This window comes from Trichoderma virens (genome assembly GCF_000170995.1).
Source record: "Trichoderma virens Gv29-8 chromosome Unknown TRIVIscaffold_92, whole genome shotgun sequence".
Classification (NCBI taxonomy): domain Eukaryota; kingdom Fungi; phylum Ascomycota; class Sordariomycetes; order Hypocreales; family Hypocreaceae; genus Trichoderma; species Trichoderma virens.
Genome location: NW_014013657.1, coordinates 1,809,201 through 1,822,237, shown reverse-complemented (window position 1 = coordinate 1,822,237; position 13,037 = coordinate 1,809,201). Strand labels below are relative to the sequence as shown.

Sequence of the window (13,037 nt, the reverse complement as noted above, 5' to 3'; positions counted from 1 at the left end):
AGATGCGACAGTTTGGCATCTCGATCATACGCGAAGCTGCATTTCCGTCGCTCATGGCATGACGGAGCTGTGGCGGGGTGTGGCGCACCCAGTGTGGCTGTGCACGCGCCACTGCAAGATGCAAGTAGCAGTTGAGCAGATAGCCGACCCAAGCCATGTGGCATCTGCCTTGACCCAGCAAAATTGGCTGCTGTGGAACTGCCCGGCTTATTTTTTTTTTTCTTTTCCAGGCTCCAGGCTCCAGGGGTTGCCACAGACAACGGCGCTACTACAGCCTCAGAGGAATTCACATAGGTAGACTTCGACTGCCAGCGAGTAGACCAGCAGAATTTTATTCCTTACAAACAATCGTCAAGCGTCAATCGTCCATCCAGACAAGTCGTTGGCCATCGCGGCTCGTCGCGGAACATCAAATCCAAAGCTTCACCTTTCATTTCTCGAACTAGGGGGTGAGACCGGAAGCTAGTTTCACATTTGGAGACACCCCGGCCTTTATTGGGGGCCCTGCCGCTTGTTTTGATCGCTGTGGCGGTTTTTATTTTATTCGCTAGCTGTCAAGTTCCGAGACAAACGGGCGAAATTGCGTCGCATTCCTGCACTTGCATTCTCTCTTATTTTTGGTTCTTCACCAAAGTGAATACTTGTTTTTTCCCTTTCTGTACGGGACAGAGATACTGCCTGCTCTTTGCATTTGCAAGGAAATAAAAATAAAAATCCAATTGCCAACCTGTTGGGAGAGGAGGATCTGCAACCATGGCGGACGCAGACGACTATCTCCAAGACGGCTTCGACCCGCGCAGCGTCACCGTGCCGCGACTGCGCTCGATTCTTGTTACGCACAACGTCGAGTATCCTGCCACTGCCAAAAAGCCTCAGCTGATCGAGCTCGTCGAGCAATATATCCTGCCGCAAGTCCCGAAGCTGCGCGCTCAACGCGCTCGCGCGAAGCGGTCAAGCATGGGCATCGTCAATGCTGGCAGCCCCGAGGACAACGGCAAATGGGACGACTATGAGTTGGAACAGCCAACGCCAGTGGCTAAGCCGCGTCGATCGGCGTCGCCTCGAAAGGCTTCGAGCAGGATCAAGAGGGAGGAGAACGAGGCAGCACCGACGCCGCTTAAGAGCCAGACGAAGCGAGCCTCGCGATCCGCCAGCCGATCCATGAGTCGCCAGTCATCATCTCACTACGATGAGGATGAGGCAGAGGCGCCGCAGCACGAAGCGCCCAAAGCAACGCGCCGCTCTGGTTCCCGGAGAGCCGCAACGCCAAAAATCAAGGACGAGCCCGAGGTGGAGGAAGAGACGCCCATTGCGTCTCACTATGCGCCTACCCCCAACGCGAACACTCCGTACACTACTACCGCTACTCCATTCACCGAGAAGAGTACTCCCTACGTCACTCCCTACTTCAATGCGCCCCAAAGTGCTGCACCTCGATCTGCCGCTCCATACGAGGAAGAAGAAAGCGTCTTTACCGACGATAATCCGTTCCAGAGGGGCTCTCCCGCATTCAGGACGCCAAGCCGGAGACGACTGGGCGACGAAATCGCTAGGAGCGAAAAGTTGATCCGACGGCGCCCAGAAGAGTTCATCGAGCCTCTGTCCATTGAACGGCCGTCCGCTGCTGTGCGACCATCTGAACTGTCTGCTCGTAAGGTGAGACATCAGTCACCAGATTTCTCAGTGGACGCCGGGGAAGAATTCACTCCCGATGCGCAGCTGGAGCTAGAGGAGGCAGCCAGGAGGGGAGAGGCCACAATTGTTCCTAGGAGACAGTCAAAGCCTGCCCGCCGGACAAACCTCAGGACGCCATTTTTTGTGCTGTTCATCTCTCTGCTCGGCGTCTATTTGGCCTGGTATCGACAGGAAAAGATTGCCGTTGGCTACTGCGGACTTGGCCGGCCTGCAACACAAATCATCCCCGATGACATTCCAGTGCCTGACGCCCTCATCCCATTCGTGGAGCCTCAGTGCGAGCCGTGCCCTTCACATGCTTACTGCTACGAGGACTTTTCTGTTCGCTGCCACAGCGACTTTGTTCTCAAGCCTCACCCCCTGTCTTTTGGTGGCCTTGTCCCATTTCCCCCGACCTGTGAGCCGGACGGAGAAAAGGCACGCCGAGTCCAAGCAGTTGCTGACAGGGCCATTGAAGAATTAAGGCAACGCCGCGCCAAGTACGAATGCGGTGAATTGGTTGATGAGTCCGGCGCCAAGGTCGACTCCCCTGCCATCGCCGAGGAGGAGCTCAAGTCAACCGTGAGCAGGAAACGCAACAAGAGGCTGAACAGCGATGAGTTTGAAGATCTCTGGGTTGCTGCCATTGGTGAAATTACCACTCGCGAAGAGGTGATTGTGGAGATTGCAACTACCACGTAAGTTTTTAAATCCTTCCTTTTCTCAATGGGGGCCCCTGAAGCTGCGACTTCAACTCCCCCATTCATTCCCCCAAATTTCAATCTCTTTTTTTTCTGACACAACAGCTAATCAGATCCGCTCCTGATCCCACAGATCGCCCGGTTCCCCCGATGTTTCAATCCGCAAGCTATCGTCCAGCTCTCTCGCTCGCCTTCCGATCACCTGTGCGCTCAAGCGCTCCGTCCGCCTCGGACTGGCAAGATATCGACTCCCAATTGGATTTTTAATGTCCGTTGTGCTGGCCATCTTCTACCTGCGAGCTCGATACCGCCAACACTTGGTGGATTCGGCGCAGGTCCCGGCTCTCGTTGACCTCGTCCTGGAAAGACTGGCCAACCAGAAGGAGCTGGGCGAGGAAGATTTGGATGATTCCTGGTTGTTTTTGCCCAACTTGAGAGACGACGTGCTTCGCTCTGTCCATAAAGTAGCCGAGCGCGAGAGGATCTGGCAGAGGGTGAGGAAGGTCGTTGAGCAGAACAGCAACGTTCGCACAGGCCAAAGAGAGGGCCGAAGTGGCGAGGTTGGCCGAGCCTGGGAGTGGATCGGTCCTATTAGGGGCGAGGGAGCCCGGAGAAGGCGGATGAGCGGCCGGTGGACGCGAGATCTGGTTGCTGATTCACCTGAATCGAAGCCAGCTACAGCAGTAGAGGGCAAGAAGTGGACTGAGCCGAGGCCGATTTACTAATGAGGATGGTGTTTTATTTTGGTGGATTCACTTGTTTCACGAGTACTGGTACTTTCGGGTAGGATGAAAGAGTTTGTCCAACCGCTGTATTTATTATATATTGCCAACTTATGTTTATAATGTGCACATGGTTTTATACTCTTGGGTTGGGTATATGTTGTTGGGCTGGGTAGGTAGGGCACCTGGGTTAGTAGGTAGATAGGTAGGTATATGAATACTAGGGTTAGTAGTATCAATTTGAATAACATGAAATTCAAGACTTTTTCACAAACTTCATCCAGACGAATACAACGCAGCACTTGGTTCAGTCATTGAGGTAATTCTATGCATGTGTGGAAAGCTTTTTTTTATTTTCTCAGGACTGCCAACCCCTATTCTCCCAAGCGTGAAAAAAATACAGAGTATATATAATTACACCCGCAATTCCCCCCTCCTTCTCTATCGCCTAACAACTAGGACAGCATGCACTCATCATCTCAGTCAAAATCATCTTGGTGACGAAATATATATCGACTAGTGTCTTGATTGATTTGCTAATGCACAGGTGCGAGTATATGCACAGGGGGGTTTGCTTCGTGACAAAGGAAAGTTTGCGGGGACCTTGAATCTAGACTCTAGTAGTTTTCGTCATCTATTGGGCCTTGCCAGAAACAATCTCTGTGCAAATTAGAATGTTAGCAACTCCATAATAAAGAAAGAAACATGAATAGCGGGTAGTAGGTGTTGACGTACTCTCCACATCGGCTACGCTCTGCTGCAGAATCTGCTGCAGGACCTTGGGGTTCTCGAGCTCCTTCTGGACCTTGGCGATGACGGAGGCAGCGAGCTCCTTCTGCTGGCGCTGCTTGACCTGGCCCTCGTAGCGGACCCAAGAGTCGAGGACGGTCTTGGCCTCGGCAGCCAGGGCGGTCTGCTGCTCGAGCTCGAAAGCCTGAGCCTCAAGCTTGGCAGTCTCCTAAACAACGAGAAGAGACATCAATATCTTGGTCGCATAACATGGGCTCTTCACCAGACTCGTTTCAATCGCAATTTACCTTGGAGACCTCAAAGAGGGCCTTGGTGATGTCGACAACGCCGCTCATCTGCTTGACATCCTCAATGCGGGTCTTGACAGCCTCGGTGTGGTCAGCGCGGGCGCTGTTGAGGATGTTCTTGATCTTCTCGTTCTGAGCCTCGGCCCACTCCTTGTAGGCAGGGCCTCCGTACTTGAGCAGACCAGTCCACACAGCCAGCAAGCAAACGGCCACAACGGTCTCCTCGTTCATGACGTAGTACTCATTGCTGAGGGCATAGACGCTGAGACCGGCGGCACCGCTGAGGAAGGCAGTCTTGCTGACGAGGCTGCTGCCAGGCAGGGCGTCGATGATGCTCTGGGCCTTCTTCTTGGGTTCCTCGGCGGGCACGTTGCTGGAGTATCGCACAGCGGCGGCAGAAATAGCCGGGGCTGATCGGGAGATGGAGGTTCGGAGGAGGGGAGCGCCTGTGTTTATTGCTCTCATTGTCAGCCTCGGCGCACCAATTGAGCTGCCGCCTGCGAGTTTCCGTCTCTGCCACACATACCGACAGCGCTTCGTACCAAGCGGGACGCCATTGTGAGAACGTTTCGGACGGGGTATCTCGGCCTTGTCGTTGATCGGAAGCTGGGAGTGAGGTTTGAGGTTTTATCGCGCTAGTTCGGTAACACGTTTGCGTCACGTGACGGCCAAGTTTTGGTGGTTGAGCAATCGATTGGGGTGTAGCCGAGTTTCTGCCGGCTTCGGGAACTTTGGCGCGGAAAGGGTCCGCCGCTCATTGGCCCAAAAAGGCAAGGCTTCCTTGAAATCTTGAAATTATCTTTTCATGAGATAAGAATTTCTTGTGTCTCTCATATCAAGAGCACGATTGACAGAGAACTCTGGCCAAGCTAATTACGGCAGTTTTCTCACAGTTTTAGAAAGTGATTCGTTGTCTGAATTTCTCGCATACACCGTTGTTGGACTATTCAGCCTATCCAGAGTCTTCTTTTCTTCTTCCACGTCTCATCATGCCTGCAGGCTCTAAAGACAGCGCGAAGCGCAAAAGAGCTTCTACAGGAGACAAAGTCACCAAAGTCGCCAAGAGGCGGCGATCATCAAATGAGGAGGCCGAAGACCCAAATGCAAAGATCCTCCTCATGGAACAGGGCATCCTGGAGTCCAAGAAAAACTACAACGACATTGCAACTCTGCTAAGCATCGCCAGCCGCTACGAGGACGGAGAGGACGAGTCAACGCTTGCGGCAGTCACTCTATGCCGAATTTTCTTGCGATTACTTGCTCAAGGCTCCCTCATCGCGAAGAAGGGCTTGTCGGAGAAGGATTCCGTGGTCGTTGGCTGGCTGAAGGATCAGTTTTCACAGTACAAGACGCTGCTGCAGAACATGCTAGGGGATGAAGACCTTGCTGTGACTGCGCTGACTCTCTGCATGAGGACTTTGAAGGCAGAGGGAGAGCATCTCTACGACAAGGAAGAATACACATTTCCACAGGCTTTTCTGGAGAACATTGTTGCAGTTTTGATCAACTCAGATAACGAGGATGTGAGAAAGGCATTCCTCGAGACCTACGTCGAAGAGTTTGACGACATTCGATACTACACCTTTAAATCAGTAAAGTAAGTGTCTCCAGTGGTAAAAACTTATTTTCTACATTACGATGCTTACCAGTGTGCAGGGCAATTCTAAGCCGACTGGACAAGGATGACATTCCGGAAAACTTATTTGACCAAGTCTACGCATTGCTGTCAGCTTTGGACGGCGTTCCCCATTCTGCTGAGGAGCTCGAAGATTTCTTTGTTCCGCGCCCTAAGAAGAAGTCTCACAATTTAAGATCAGCTATCCAGCACAAGCGGCAAGGACAAGATGCTTGGCTAGCCATTCTGAGCATTGTGCAGACCAAAGAGGAGCGGAAACGCATACTCAGTGTCATATCCACAAATATTGCCCCATGGTTCACAAAACCAGAGCTTCTATCCGACTTCCTGACAAGCTGTTACAACACGGGAGGCTCCATGTCTCTGCTGGCCCTGTCCGGCGTCTTCTACCTCATCCAGGAGCGAAACCTAGACTACCCGTCATTCTATACCAAGCTTTATTCTCTTCTCGACAAAGACATCCTACACTCCAAGCACCGCTCACGCTTCTTCCGCCTCTTGGATACTTTCCTTGGCTCAACGCATCTTCCTGCTGCTCTGGTTGCCAGCTTCATCAAGAGACTTTCACGCCTCTCATTAAACGCCCCACCAAGCGCCATCGCGACGGTTATTCCTTGGATGTACAACCTCCTGAGGCGCCACCCGACGTGCACATTCATGATTCATCGACATGTTCAGGATCCGGAGCTGAAGAAGCACATTCAGAACAATGGCGCAGATGATCCATTCAACCCCACAGAGGCGGATCCTATGGACACCGGCGCCATCGACAGCTGCCTGTGGGAGATTGTCCAGCTGCAGTCACACTATCACCCCAACGTTGCGACGATTGCCAAGATCATCTCTGAGCAGTTCACCAAGCAGTCATACAACATGGAAGACTTTCTCGACCACTCATATGCCAGTGTAAGTACAATCCGGTTATGCTTCCATCAGTCGGTGGGTGACACATGCACTAACATATTCCACAGTTGCTGGACGCAGAGATGGCAAAGGATATTAAGAAAGCCCCGGTGGTGGAATTCCAGATCCCTAAGAGGGTCTTCTTGCCCCAAGACGAGCCTGCCACCAATCCAGACAGCCTTTTGGTGAAGCTGTGGGACTTTGGAGGGCCAGCAAAGGGTGTGGCGGCTGCATAAGGAGACCAGGGGTGATGTGAAGTAGTGCGTGCGTTTGAACCAGCACATCTGTCACTTGACATGTGCATACTAGCATCGGAGATTAATCATTGGCCCGGTATTGGAAAAAGGGAAAGGGGCCTTTCAGTATTCAAGATTTACTTAGTCGTATAGAACGTTGTGTTCAGTGTTTATATGCAGCCTATTATTGCAAGTACCGTAACTCGTACAGATGACACAGCAAGGGGATCCACGGATCGCCGAGCGGAGAAACAAAAAGACAAAGAGACTCCATTCCTTGCTGAGCTCAAAACCTTATCTGGGGCCAAGTATGTACGAGTACCTCCAGCAGGCAAACACAAACGTGCACAATTGTGTGCCCAAGCGCTAACGGAGTTCCCCGCTAAGCTCCCCAGCCGCTAATTAACTGAGGTGCCCGTAAAAAGTCAGGCAGGGCTCAGCTGTGCTGACATCACTATGTGCTTGTCTACTCATCAACGATTCCTCGCCAGGGCACAACAACCCTGGACACAGCAGTTTGACGACTTGTAGCCCCCTATTCATGCCATCAATCTACTATTGCTATCATTACTGCTGTCGTCAGACCCTCGCGCAGGCTACGCAGCGGATCATGGTGCCTTGCATGCCCTGAAGAAGCTGCCCAAGATGTCGAGCAGCAATCGCTTCACGCCCCTGGGCCCCGGGCCCTCAGCAGCTGCATCGTCAGCTCTCGCTGAACCATCGCCGCCGCAGCGGCCGCCGAAGAAGAGAAAGGGCCATCGCGGCGGCAAGAAGAAGCGGACCAGACGCAAGAGCTTTGCCATGCTGCACGACCATGAGATGGGCGAGTCGTCGGGAAATGGATTCTACCAGGTGGCGCAGGCCAGCCTCAGCGGCACGAGCATCGACAGCGAAGCGCTACTGGATCACAGGTAAGACCTCGTGATCACGAGCTACATGCCCATCCCCCTTTCTTGGCTGGCTTGACTTGTAACCTCTTGTCTCTTCCTGCAGAGAACAGCAACCCATGCGTGTGCGCCGGTCGTCGACGATAGCTGGGCCCGGCTCCTTTCAGAATCCCTTCTCGTCCATCAGCAGCACCCGCCTCCGGTCCATGCAGACGGCCCAGAGCGGCGACGAAAGCCCTTCTGGCCGTTGGGATGAGTCTTCGCCGCTACTTACTGAGCCGGCACGGCGCCCGGGATCGCAGGGTGGCATCCCCAGCTACGGCACAAGCGATGCGCGACTGGGCCGAAATCGAAGTCGGAGGGCATCCAGTGCGTCTTCTAGGGCGAGGCTGAGGACCGCCTTCAGCACAAAGGACAAGTACGATGTCAATCACCCGCCGTCTATCCCCGGCTCTCCTACCTTTGGTCCGTCCGATGGCATGGATTTGAACTTTGGCGATGTCATGATACGAGATGAACTCACCATGGGAAGCGGTGATGAGGCGCTTTTCGACGTCGAGGAGGATCATGGTGACAACGAAAGAAGGCTGGCGCCAGAACCTTCCGGCGACGTTTGCTTCCCTGGACCCGGCATGTCTGATATTGGCGACGATGAGACCGCTTCTCGATACGAGAGACGGTATAGAACGCGCCGCCGTCGTGGCCGATGGCCAGATCTGTCTGTTCTGGAAGACTGGATGCGATACGAGAAGGAGGACCGCAGCGATGAGCGACGAGTTAAGACGATTACGGAGCCTCAACTCATCAACGGCCGTCTGCGCCCGGTGCGCAAGGGCTGGTTCCAAACCGACGAAGAGGCGCCCTATAGATTTACCTATTTCAACGAAGAATTCCAGAGCACGATTCACAGTCAGACGATTTCAGAGCTTGTTCAGCAGGGAAGCGATTTCCAAGGGCTCTTCATTCCCGAACCCCGCGTCCTCTCCTCGGATGAAGAGAGCGACTCTGAGGATATCCTATCGCAGCCATCCAAACCTCGATACTCGGCAGAGCTTGAGGCGGATACAAAGCCCCCAACGCGGCAGCCTTCCCTTGACACTAGAAGGGAGGGCTTCATGTCACCGCCTGTGAGAGATGAAACAAATACCAGCTCGAGATCCGACTCAATTCGTGGCGGGAACAAGTCGCCTGAGAATCTTGCAGCACCAAAAGATAACCACACAGACATACCAAAAATAGCAGAGAAGCCAGTTCGATATGGGGAGAGGCCGGTGTGGTGGCTCGATGTACTGTGCCCAACGGAAGACGAGATGAAGGTTCTTGCAAAGACATTTGGAATCCATCCCTTAACGGCGGAAGACGTCATGCTGCAAGAAGCTCGTGAAAAGGTTGAGCTGTTCCGTCATTATTACTTTGTCAACTACCGCACATTTGACCAAGACATCAACAGCGAAAACTTCCTGGAACCTGTCAACATGTATGTAATTGTCTTCCGGGAGGGAGTCCTGAGTTTTCACTTTTCCGTCACGCCACATCCCGCCAACGTTCGCCGACGAATACGACAGCTGAGGGACTACTTGATCCTCTCTTCCGATTGGATCTCATATGCCATCATTGACGATATTACCGACGTTTTTCAACCCCTCATTCAGAACATTGAGGACGAAGTTGATGAAATCGACGACTCCATTCTGCAGCTCCATACGTCTGAAGATAAGCGATTGCAAGATGAAAAATCTAGCAAGCACGACGACTCTACAACAATTGTAGACTCAAGTGGCGACATGCTTCGACGTGTTGGAGACTGCCGAAAACGAGTCATGAGTCTATACCGGTTACTAGGTAACAAGGCGGACGTTATCAAGGGATTCGCAAAGCGCTGCAACGAGAGGTGGGAGGTTGCCCCCAGATCAGAGATTGGCCTGTATCTTGGCGACATTCAAGATCACATTGTGACTATGACTTCCAACCTTAGTCACTATGAGAAGTACGTAGTCCCCAACACCCAGCCCCCCCTATTTGATATCTTCGCCATTCGTCTAGCCAGCTAACGTTTCTTTTTCCAGAATATTGGCTCGATCTCACGGCAACTATCTGGCGCAAATCAATATCCGGATGAACGAACGACAAGAGCAGACCGCCGACGTGCTCGGCAAGCTCACTGTCCTGGGTACCATTGTCCTGCCCATGAACATCATCACCGGTCTGTGGGGAATGAACGTCTGGGTACCGGGGCAAGACATCGAGGGCGATCTCACCTGGTTTGTGTGTATCACGGCAGGTCTTCTCTTCTTCGGCTTGGCGTGTTATTGGATCGCAAAGCGAGTATATAATATCGTTTGACATGTGTCAAAAAGCGAATGGGTTAGGCGTTGCAAGCGTGCATTTTTCTTTAGTATTTTTGTTGAACTGACATCCTGTTGGATCAGAATGAATGGCATATCACCACATAGAACAGGATATGGGAGGGGGAGTCATCAGCGCCCGCGCACAGCGGACCGCCTGCTTATATCAGTAAAATCAAGGCTTTAGCATATCTTATACCAGCATTATTTTAGTTACACTTCGTATTGGTTCCTATATAGAGGTGAATTATTTTTCTAACCAATCATTCCATTTTTGCTGTTTCATCCTCCGTCTGTGAGTGTTCAGAAGCTGCGATATCCACTGTACTATATCTCCCATGATTGGATACCACCCAATGCACAATTCTATGCCGGAGCCCATTTTACTCTACTGGCGGTGCAATAAATGCTCTGTTTCTATTTATTTTTCATTTCCATTATCAATTTTATTTTTAAACCAATCATGCTTTTTGAAACCATAATGCAGCTCAAATATTATTCAGGATTGGATAGTCCAGGGTAGCAAGATGGGATCTCACCCAGGCAAGCTGCTCTTCACACGAACGAAGAGAGTGCTGCTTGCATTATAAACTCACGAACAAAAATCATCTAAGAAAATTGCCAGAGTAGTAATTATTGGTTAGGTTGTTTTATTTGATTCAATTGATGGCACACCACTGAGTGTCCTCCATCTCCATCTCCTCTTCAGTTCCGAATACCCATACATTGGTACACCTCGAGACGCCTTTATCCCAATACTTTTGCTGGCTAAATTGCAGCAGAGCATTCTGCGTAGTTTCTCAGTTCAAAAAAAAAAAAACCTTTTGCTTCTTCTGCATGTGAAGCCAATATTGCGAGCACCCGACGCAAATGGCAATTGTATATCTTCCTTCTTCACTCCCCTATGTTCTTATGCTTCTTTAATATTTAATCAATACTCCAAACCCCCGAGAACATCGACGCACATTGCGCATCTCCCTCTAGAGCGTGCGCCGGCGCTAAGTCGTGGGAGAGTAGTTCGTTAGTGATTATCAAGTGCAATAACTTGGCATATGCCTGAATCGCCCTCAAAGATTCTGCTTGAGGAACTAGCTATGTTTAATTCGGCCTATAGATACTGCTGTCTGCCATGCTAAATGTAGGCTTTCTCAAGGCTCTGCGTTCGACGAAATTACCGGCGTTGACCTGCAAATGTGGCTCTGAGGGCCATAATCTGCTGTCTATCTGCCTCTGGGAGCATGTCAATCTGCGCTTGGGGAAGTTCCATGACCGCTCGCATCAGAGCATCAGGATCTTGTCCCATAGCAGTAGGGGCTGCCGCAGGTGCCGCTGCCGGAGGAGCATAAGCTGAGTTATTCGCTGGGGGAGGCGCATAAGGCATTGCCGTAACGGGGGGCGTGTGATTCGCGACAGGAGCGCCGGGGTATCCTGCCGAAGGGTAATTGGCAGTTGGGAGTTGGGTCGGAGGCGGGGCGTTCGGATCAACGACGGACTGGATGGATTCGGGAGACACGAGTCCCATCAGAAGGAGAGATTGGAAGACAGCATAAGCCAGCTGAGGAGCCTGTTGAAGTAGTTCTGTTGCCCGTTGAGGTTCCGACGTAGCCAGCGTCTTCATCTGGCTCAAGATGTCCAGCAATTGGGGCGGCGGCAAGGTATTGAGGGTCCTTGAAATGGCATCGGTGCATGTCAATCCTGGCGGTATCTCCTTTCCGGCTGGAAGCGGAGGAAGGGGTACGGATTGAGAGCTATAGCTTGAAGCAGCGCCTCCGTTCGAGGCACCCGGGTTCTGTCCAGGCGTCTGCTGGGGTTAGCGAAAGGATGGAATCTATAGAGTTTCGTAACATACTTGGCCATCATCATCGCCGCTCTTTTGCTCATTGGAGAAGTCGACTCGAAGCTTTCGGCCCATGATTTCATATTCGTTGAGGTTGCGGACAGCTGAGGAAGCCGAGTCTGCGAGAGAGTATGGTTAGCTAGCACGTCGCTGAAAGAGCCTAACGAGATCATATCGCACCGGTATCGGGATAGTCTGCAAAGCCAAATCCCTTTGGCCGTCCGGTTTCCGAATCGTAGACGAGGCGGAAGCGCTCTACCTTGCCGGCGCTGCTGAAGATGTCGGTGATCTGCTCCTCGGAGAGGCCTGGAGTTGAAGCTTGTTGTCAGTCACATGCTTTGTTCGGATGGCCGCATTAGCCAAACCCATTGACCCATCTGCAACTGACCATATGGAATGTTTCCCACAAACACGACCCTTGAAGGAGGCCTACTCGACATTTTGGGGGATTTGAGAATTTGGGGAAGGGTTCGACGAGGCTTGTCTGTAGCGTCTTGAAGATTATGTGCGGCTCCGGATAACTAATGCTTCTCGCTTCTCTGCTTGCTTTCTTGCTTTTTTTTTTTTTCTTCTTGAAAATGAGAATTTCAGCGTGTGAAGCTTTCGATTGCCGAATACGACTGCGCGACAATGTCGAAGGGAGGTGCAAATGGGTATCTGTGGTTGGCGGACGAAAAGAAAAATGTTGAGATGGCGAGAAGCTGGGAGCTTCGCGTTTTGCTCTGCAAGAAAGCCCAAGCCGCTTGATACGGCCATTCACTGTGGCGGCCGGAATAGGCAACGGGCCAGCAGCCGAGGATTCGCCGGCGGTCCCCACTGGCCGCTGCAGCCCGCATTAGTTCAGGGCCTTGCGGCGAGTCTAGGCGCCTGAGCCCGGGGTTAGTTTTGTGCTAGGATTGAACAACCAGTAGTCAGCTTCAGGTGTTGCGACAGGTGGCCTCAAGACATTGACAACCTCCAGCTCTTGTCAGCCGCTCTTGCGCCATCCTCGTCCATGGTTGCTGGCCGTCGATGCAATTGACGAGAGATTGATTTGTTTGCCTTCTGTTTCTGCGAGCT

The 13,037-nt window shown here is 52.0% G+C and overlaps 5 protein-coding genes across 5 annotated transcripts; 3 read left to right on the top strand and 2 right to left on the bottom strand.

The window, feature by feature from the left end:
- Positions 1 to 753: 753 nt before the first annotated feature.
- On the top strand, positions 754 to 3,100 carry TRIVIDRAFT_124096 (uncharacterized protein; the record flags this gene model as incomplete). Its single annotated transcript, XM_014094486.2, has 3 exons — positions 754 to 1,313; positions 1,425 to 2,372; positions 2,509 to 3,100. 3 exons carry the CDS (start codon positions 754 to 756, stop codon positions 3,098 to 3,100), a joined length of 2,100 nt encoding a protein of 699 aa, XP_013949961.1.
- A 330-nt stretch (positions 3,101 to 3,430) lies between these two features.
- TRIVIDRAFT_82505 (uncharacterized protein) lies at positions 3,431 to 4,716 on the bottom strand (the record flags this gene model as incomplete). Its single annotated transcript, XM_014094485.1, has 4 exons — positions 3,431 to 3,757; positions 3,833 to 4,055; positions 4,135 to 4,580; positions 4,661 to 4,716. 4 exons carry the CDS (start codon positions 4,689 to 4,691, stop codon positions 3,732 to 3,734), a joined length of 726 nt encoding a protein of 241 aa, XP_013949960.1.
- Positions 4,717 to 5,123: 407 nt separating this feature from the next.
- TRIVIDRAFT_56201 (uncharacterized protein) lies at positions 5,124 to 6,909 on the top strand (the record flags this gene model as incomplete). Its single annotated transcript, XM_014094484.1, has 3 exons — positions 5,124 to 5,731; positions 5,791 to 6,676; positions 6,742 to 6,909. 3 exons carry the CDS (start codon positions 5,124 to 5,126, stop codon positions 6,907 to 6,909), a joined length of 1,662 nt encoding a protein of 553 aa, XP_013949959.1.
- A 651-nt stretch (positions 6,910 to 7,560) lies between these two features.
- TRIVIDRAFT_113539 (uncharacterized protein) lies at positions 7,561 to 10,139 on the top strand (the record flags this gene model as incomplete). Its single annotated transcript, XM_014094483.2, has 3 exons — positions 7,561 to 7,820; positions 7,903 to 9,783; positions 9,863 to 10,139. Coding segments are annotated over 3 exons (2,418 nt in total), but the record flags the coding sequence as incomplete, so codon positions are not given.
- A 1,173-nt stretch (positions 10,140 to 11,312) lies between these two features.
- Positions 11,313 to 12,418, bottom strand: TRIVIDRAFT_38275 (uncharacterized protein; the record flags this gene model as incomplete). Its single annotated transcript, XM_014094482.1, has 4 exons — positions 11,313 to 11,930; positions 11,991 to 12,097; positions 12,159 to 12,284; positions 12,367 to 12,418. The coding sequence occupies 4 exons, from the start codon at positions 12,416 to 12,418 to the stop codon at positions 11,313 to 11,315; spliced, it is 903 nt and encodes a 300-aa protein (XP_013949957.1).
- Between the last annotated feature and the right edge of the window lie 619 nt (positions 12,419 to 13,037).